The sequence below is a fragment of the Hypomesus transpacificus genome, chromosome 6 (genome assembly GCF_021917145.1).
Source record: "Hypomesus transpacificus isolate Combined female chromosome 6, fHypTra1, whole genome shotgun sequence".
NCBI classification, from domain to species: Eukaryota; Metazoa; Chordata; class Actinopteri; order Osmeriformes; family Osmeridae; genus Hypomesus; species Hypomesus transpacificus.
In genome coordinates this window covers 1,826,988-1,835,322 of record NC_061065.1, presented here as the reverse complement: position 1 = coordinate 1,835,322, position 8,335 = coordinate 1,826,988, and the positions used below count along the sequence as shown (strand labels likewise).

Below are 8,335 nucleotides of genomic sequence, written 5' to 3'. Positions count from 1 at the left end.
ATGTTTATCCTTGCAGTTCATATCCGTGCACATTAGGGCATCCCTAGAAAATGCAACATCACTATGTAAGCTGTCAGTTAATAGAGAATATCCGTGCATAACCTCTTTGGTCAATTTTGACCAGTCCAGTTTTCTTGGGGGGCCAGCAACAAGGGTACACTCTCAACATTTAGCAGCATAGCAACTGGTATGTGATCAGTGGTGGCCAGCCCATAACACATCTCTATACTTTCCAGTGAGTCATGAGCATCGGCTGTGGTTACAATATGGTCTAGCCAGGAAGTTGTGTGCCACGTTTCACTTATATAGGTAAAACTTGTATCAGGCAATAACGCTTGATATCATTAATTTAGTTTCATTACAGAACTGCTGCAGATGTTGTGCGAATAAACACTTATCTGGCATGTCAGCATTAAAATCACCCATGACATAGACACAACATGAACTATTGTCCTCTATGAAGGACTGAATAAAAGCTAACCTGTTCTGAAATTCATCCTCATGGTCATAAGATTCATATGGTGTGTACTCATTTACAATAGTACATTTATTTTCATTGTGATTAAACTCCAACCCAATAGCCCAGTCAACGTTAAGCCACACCACCTTTACCGTTGGGTCATATTTTATGTTCCACAGTATAGCTACACCACCAGCTATCCTCCCACAAACCATTCTCATGCTGAGATCGGTAGTGGACTCTCCAGCACCATGAAAGTTCTTGTGTAGGGAGTTCAATTTGTCCAGATCTTGCTTGGCCATCCAGGTTTCTTGAAGGCAGACAATGTCACTCTCGTCCAGCAATGTGTCCACCACCAAACGTCTTGATCTATCAGCAGCAGTATGTCCTACTCGGAGGCCACGAGCGTTGTAGGATACAACCCGCATTAATGATCTACCACGGACCCATCAGGGCAGCTGGCCGGTGTGTCTGTCTCCCTGGTCTCTACATATAGGCCTACATTCATCCCAGCATCATGACTGAGCTGAAGCTCGGTACCCTGAGAGCGGGGGGTATGCTCTGGTCGAGCTTTTTTGAAAGTATAGACCAAGGGTAATTACCACACCACAACTGTCCCACCATTACCCATAGGTGGCGCTACATTCCACGCCCTAAAGCACAAAGGCTTTCTGGAATGGATAGGCTAACCAAGCCCCCTCCCTTCACTCCTTGGGTTGAAATAAAGGCCCTTGTGGATCTTGATGGTATTATATTTCAGATTTGGTATCCCATTGGTAATTCTGCAGCATAGATTTTTCTATACAGTTCCAATTTGTCAAGAATATACATTTTTCAATGGTTCGCAATGTTTGGAGGAATCCGCCATTACTGCTTGCAGTTATATTTAGGATTCCTCCGTCAGGAGGAAACCTATTGTTATTGTTAGTTTTATTATTAGGATTCCTCCGTCAGGAGGAAACCTATTGTTATTGTTAGTTTTATTATTATTATTATTCTTGTTCCATGGAAGTCAATGGCAGCCCCTAGAACACTTCGACAACTTTTTGTGAAATTTGGCACACTCATTAAGGACAGTTGATTCTATACCTACACCAAGTTTCATGTCTCCCATTAGACCACTCCAGCGCCACCAATGGGTCAAAGTTGGACTTGTGTTTACACACGCAACTTTTGAACCGTATGACCCATTTTCAAAAATGAGGGTACCATTGGATTCCCTGGTTCAAGCCGAGTTCAACGCACCCCATGGCGTCAATTTCCGGTTATATAGATTTTCCGCTACTTCCGGTTTTATCAAAAACCTTTGAAAGCCTACTCCTCCTACAATTTTTGTCATATCTTCTTCAAAGTTACCAGAGATGATCTTCAGACCAAGCGTCACAAAAGTTATCGAAAAGAATTTTGATCCTCACAACCGTTTGTCCGGTACAGCCAATCAAATTCATCAGAAAAGCCGCCAAACAGGATGTGAAGTCCTGTCTCAGCAAATCTTTGAGATATCAACACGAAACTTGGTATATCGATGGAAGACACTACAACATGTTACCGTGTGCAAAGGCAACTTCATATCTCCAAAAATGATTGATATAAAGCAAATTGAACTTATCGCTAACGCTAAAATAATGCTTTACACATCAGCCAGTCAAAAACTGATACTCTGATTCAATCACAAGTTCATATGAAGACTCTTGAGAATGTTTATAACACAAATCTGTGAAAAAGTTGACTGTAAGATCAAAGGTCGATTTTTGGTGAATATTTGAAACATGCTTGCTTGGCTAATTTCTAGCCAAATTTCCAATGAATGTCTCCCCTCCTCCTGCCCGCGCGTGCTCCACATCCTCACACACTCAGCCTTAACTTACACACGCGCGGGCTTGGCAAGACGCACACGCAACATTTCAGGAGAGTGTGGGCTGACCAAGCCCCCACTCATTCCTTGGTTTCTAGCCAAGGCCTTGTGGATCTTGTAATCTTGGATCTCTTAACAAAAGCTGATCTTTTTAGTATTGCATTTCCGATTTTGTATGCAATGGTAAAAAGTTATACAAATCCTGAAACATTGATATATATATATGTATTTATATATATATAAATCTTTATTTCAGACGCCAAGTTCCACATAAAATAACAGACATAGAGCTATAAAAAAGAGAGTAAAACGAAAACATAAAACATAGATAATACAGTGCATAAAAAGTATGAAGACTTTTGTGCCAATGTAGTCTTAAGTTCCAAGTAATCGATAGCAGCTCTTTAGAGGGTTGACCAGGGCCTCTACTATTCAGTTCTCAGACTCGTCCAGTCGACACATGAAACCATACATCAGTTGTCTCAGGAGTGCCTTACAGGTTGGTACGTGCTTAGACAGAAACAACTGACCAGCACTATGCCACCTAGGCACATTAAGTAGCAATCTAAAAGCATCATTGAAACCATACATCAGTTGTCTCAGGATTGCCTTACAGGTTGGTACGTGCTTAGACACAAACAACTGACTAGCACTATGCCACCTTGGCACATTAAGTAGCAATCTAAAAGCATCATTGTAGGCTACTTTCAGTATCTGTATACTCCTTTACCTGTACATAGACCACAAATGAGCAGTGTACAATGGTGTTATGTAGGTTCTAAACAGGGAACATTTAACTGAATCTGAGCACATAGAAAACGTCCTTAATAACATACTGGCCTGAGAATATATTTGACAGCGCTGTTGATACATATCGTTGTCATCTGTCCAATCATCAGAAATGACATGGCAGATATTTTATTTCCTCACAAACACCAAGGGGACTGCCAGATAAATAAAAGGTAGGGAAGGTTAATTTCCTGTCCTGATTACTTCTGACTATCATTATGTGGCTTTTCTTTGCATTATATTTTATATCATGATCTAAGCCATACTGAGAGCACACCCATAGCATCTGTTGCAACAGGCTGAGTGGAACCAGATAATCTGCGTACATCAGATGATTGACAATAGATTCACCAACAAGACAGCCTGTATTTGTCTTATTCAGCTGGCTTGATAAGTCGTCCATATTAAACAAAAAGGGAAATCAAATTCCTCCTTGTCGAACTCCGTTACCAACATGGAAAGCAGCTGATACAACATTGTCCCATTTAACATGAAAAGTTTGATTGGCATACCAGAACACCAAAATCCTCACAAGAGGTTTAGGGAAACCTCTCGCTATTAGCTTCATAAACAGTTTTTCATGACAAATTCGATCGAAAGCTTTGTAAGCATCAATAAAGCATAAAAATACAGATGAATTAAGACTTGTGTACCTGAGACAATCTCCTTCAGAGCATAGATACAGAGATCAGTACCATGTTTTCTTTTAAAACCAAACTGATTTTCTGCAGTCAGAATATACATTTCCAATTTCAATCAAATAATTCTCTCAAACACTTTAGACAAGATACTGGCCAATGCAATGGGTCGATAGTTGTGTAGCCCGGGTGGTAAACATTTCTGTTGAAACAATCCTATTACATAAATATAAAAGTTTGAATACATAATACTTAAGTTCATAGTTTAATAAATAGACTTTAAGGTTTGAGAGTATGATTTTGATTTGATGAGAAATGCATATTGTTCATGTTTTACTGAATACAGCATTTGGAAATGTATATCTGTTGTTTAAAAAACGCATGTTAAAATGTACCGGTTACAAATATGAAGAGAGTAAGATGAATGTTTTGTGAATCTATGTTGTTGCTTTAATTTTGATTATGATGTTAAGCCAATCCGGTTTGAGGTCAAAGGGCAGGGTAACACGGGAAGTTGGGGTAGATGAGGTTGGAGTAGAAAAAGACAGAGCGAGCGGAGGAGTTGGAGGGAGAAGAAAATTGTAGCGTACGGTAAAATACCAAGAGTGAAGATTTTATATTATCATTAGTGGTGTTATGTTTATATTGTTGGGTGAATATCTCAACCAACAACAATAACCCAGAAAGAGGAGTTTGGCTGTTGGCGGTTTTGGATTAAGCACGGGCTTTGCCGCCAGACTAGCGACAGCGAGTGCCAGGTTGGAGCCGGTGGAGGTCGGGATTGTCGTCGTCCTCAGTCTTCTTCCTGAGTTGGTTCGTCTCGTAAATCCACGAGAGTATTTGGTCGGTCTCTCCTTCACCTGCTGCCGCCCTTCTGCCGCAGTGCGTGTGCTACCACACTGCTGATCCGAGGTACCAGCTCCTTGTTATTTTGTGCCATCCTGGCGAAACAGCCATTTTGTTTACGGCTACAACGCACACGAGCTACACTCAGGCCTGCACCGTAGAACTGTACTGAATTAAGGTATTCGTGTAGTTAGCATTGCCGGCTAGTTTGTATTGTGTGTCCATGTGCATTACGATGTCATGTAAATGTTGAACCAATAACTGAAGAACTGATTTTTTGTCTGAAGTAAATCTTTCCTGTTTTTGTTTAACAGTTGGTTGTATTGTTTTTTTCATATGTTAAATTGGTTTAAGTTAGTAACAATTACTAACGAACTCAGGTTAGCCACCTCTCATTACAAATCCACCAAACTAGAGAGGCGCTACAGTTGTCTATGCTGTTCAGTTTACCAGCCTTATCTTTAACAACAGGCACTAACAGTACTGACATAATAGAGTTCGGTAGAACACCATGAACCATAATTCCAGTGAGACACATGGCTAGAAATGGACTGAGTCTATAACTGGCATTTTTTAGATGCTCTGCAGAAATGGAATCCATACCACAAGCTTTGTTGTTGTCTAGCATGTGGATGGCATCATAAATATCTACTGATCTAACTATCAAGTCTGCAGAGATACCTTTATATTGATTATCAATTCTCACTGTGTTACTTTGAACACAATTAAATAGTTTACTGTAGTGCTCATGCCATAGATCAGCAATCTTCTCTGGACAACTAACCCCTTTGATATCAGAAGGGAGGGGAGTTCTGTTATTATTTATGATCTTGACCTCCTTCCAGAAGTCAGTAAGATTGTTATTCTGCATCTTTCTGGCCAGCGAGTCTGCTCTCATTGTGTTTTCATTTCTCTTAATGAAACGAGTGCATATTTAAATCAAGCATTTGTGAGGTTTTTGTTATCAAGCAGCACTCTCTGTCTGGGTCTGCCTGCCTCTGACCAGACTCTAAAGGCTTCTCTAGCAGCAGCATGTTGCTCAGACACAAACTCATTCCAGACAGGCCGTGCGTTAGGGACCTTACTCTTGTGATTAATAAAACCTTCACTGAAAGCATAAAGACATTTGACAATATCATCATACATGGCACAGAGCTTTTCAGCATGATGTTTATCCTTGCAGTTCATATCCGTGCACATGAGGGCATCCCTAGAAAATGCAACATCACTATGTAAGCTGTCAGTTAATAGAGAATATCTGTGCATAACCTCTTTGGTCAATTTTGACCAGTCCAGTTTTCTTGGGGGGCCAGCAACAAGGGTACACTCTCAACATTTAGCAGCATAGCAACTGGTATGTGATCAGTGGTGGCCAGCCCATAACACATCTCTATACTTTCCAGTGAGTCATGAGCATCGGCTGTGGTTACAATATGGTCTAGCCAGGAAGTTGTGTGCCACGTTTCACTTATATAGGTAAAACTTGTATCAGGCAATAACGCTTGATATAATTAATTTAGTTTCATTACAGAACTGCTGCAGATGTTGTGCGAATAAACACTTATCTGACATGTCAGCATTAAAATCACCCATGACATAGACACAACATGAACTATTGTCCTCTATGAAGGACTGAATAAAAGCTAACCTGTTCTGAAATTCATCCTCATGGTCATAGGATTCATATGGTGTGTACACATTTACAATAGTACATTTATTTTCATTGTGATTAAACTCCAACCCAATAGCCCAGTCAACGTTAAGCCACACCACCTTTACCGTTGGGTCATTTTTTATGTTCCACAGTATAGCTACACCACCAGCTATCCTCCCACAAACCATTCTCATGCTGAGATCGGTAGTGGACTCTCCAGCACCATGAAAGTTCTTGTGTAGGGAGTTCAATTTGTCCAGATCTTGCTTGGTCATCCAGGTTTCTTGAAGGCAGACAATGTCACTCTCGTCCAGCAATGTGTCCACCACCAAACGTCTTGATCTATCAGCAGCAGTATGTCCTACTCGGAGGCCACGAGCGTTGTAGGATACAACCCGCATTAATGATCTACCACGGACCCATCAGGGCAGCTGGCCGGTGTGTCTGTCTCCCTGGTCTCTACATATAGGCCTACATTCATCCCAGCATCATGACTGAGCTGAAGCTCGGTACCCTGAGAGCGGGGGGTATTCTCTGGTCGAGCTTTTTTGAAAGTATAGACCAAGGGTAATTACCAAACCACAACTGTCCCACCATTACCCATATGTGGCGCTACATTCCACGCCCTAAAGCACAAAGGCTTTCTGGATTGGATAGGCTAACCAAGCCCCCTCCCTTCACTCCTTGAGTTGAAATAAAGGCCCTTGTGGATCCTGGTGGTATTATATTTCAGATTTGGTATCCCATTGGTAATTCTGCAGCATAGATTTTTCTATGCAGTTCCAATTTGTCAAGAATATACATTTTTCAATGGTTCGCAATGTTTGGAGGAATCCGCCATTACTGCTTGCAGTTATATTTATTATTATTATTATTATTCTTAAGACTGGGTGTCTATGGCAGCCCCTAGAAGCGCTTGGTCGAAAGTTGTGAAATTTGGTACACTCATTAGGGACAGTCCCCTGGTCCAAGTCACAAAGTTTCATGTCCCATACTTTGGCACTCTAGCGCCACCAACGGGTCAAAGTTGGAGTTGTGTTTACACACGCAACTTTTGAACCGTATGTCCCATTTTCAAAAGTGAGGTACCATTGGACTCCCTGGATCAAGCCGAGTGCAATGCACACCATGGCGTCAATTTCCGGTTATATAGATTTTCCGCTATTTCCGGTTTTATCAAAAACCTTTGAAAGCCTACTCCTCCTACAAATTTTGTCAAATGTTCTTCACAATTACCAGATATGATCTTCAGACCAAGCCTCACAAAAGTTATCGAAGGATATTTGAATTTCAAAACCGTTTGTCCGGTACAGCCAATCAAATTCTGCAGAAAAGCCGCCAAACAGGAAGTGAAGCCATATCTCAGCAGTTCTTTGAAGCAGTGACACCAAAGTTGGTACGCCTACTCGGAACCTTAATCTAAGGATGTCCTCCAAAAATGGTGTCATGTGACTAAAAGGGGGCGTGGCCGGAAGCATAAACGTGTTTTGGCTAATAACCGTTGAAGTGTTTAACTTAATAAAGTAATTTCTTTGTCTGTTGATGTCTTGTGAGATATCAAGCCTGGCCATTGATAACTTTTCATAATAACCGAATTGATGCGGCCGCCATTTTGGATTTCATGGAAAAGTGTAAAAACCTTTTACACGCCCCAAATGTTGTCCAATGTTTACAAAATTTGGCACAGATGATCTTCAGACCAAGCTTCACAAAGGTGTCGGGATGGATTTTGCATTTTCAAAACCGTTTGTTCGGTAGAGACGATCAAAGGCGGCGGCGAAGCCGCAAAAGACACGTGAGAGCGTAACTCATCAACCATTTGTGCGATTGTCACCAAACTTGGGTTCCATTGTTCCCACGAGGAGCAGAGGAGGCCTGCGGTGTTATACCAGAAAAAAACACTGTAAACAATCACTACTTTGGAACGCAAACAGATATTTCAACCAAACTTGGCGTGTTGCATGAGTGCAACAGGTTGTTGTGACTTAATTGTTGCGCAAGTGCTATGGAGGCCTTGTCCTGCTCTGGACTGCTTGGCCCCTCCATTGCTGCTTGCAGCTATATTTATTATTATTATTATTATTCTTATGACT

General features: G+C 41.2%; 1 protein-coding gene across 1 annotated transcript in view; it reads right to left on the bottom strand.

The window, feature by feature from the left end:
- Positions 1-8,335, bottom strand: part of map3k5 (mitogen-activated protein kinase kinase kinase 5) — a 149,340-nt gene that overhangs the window by 30,480 nt on the left and 110,525 nt on the right. Inside the window, exon 4 of the mRNA XM_047022090.1 lies at positions 310-314. Coding sequence (XP_046878046.1) covers positions 310-314 — 5 coding nt within the window. The remainder of the gene's footprint in view (positions 1-309; positions 315-8,335) is intronic.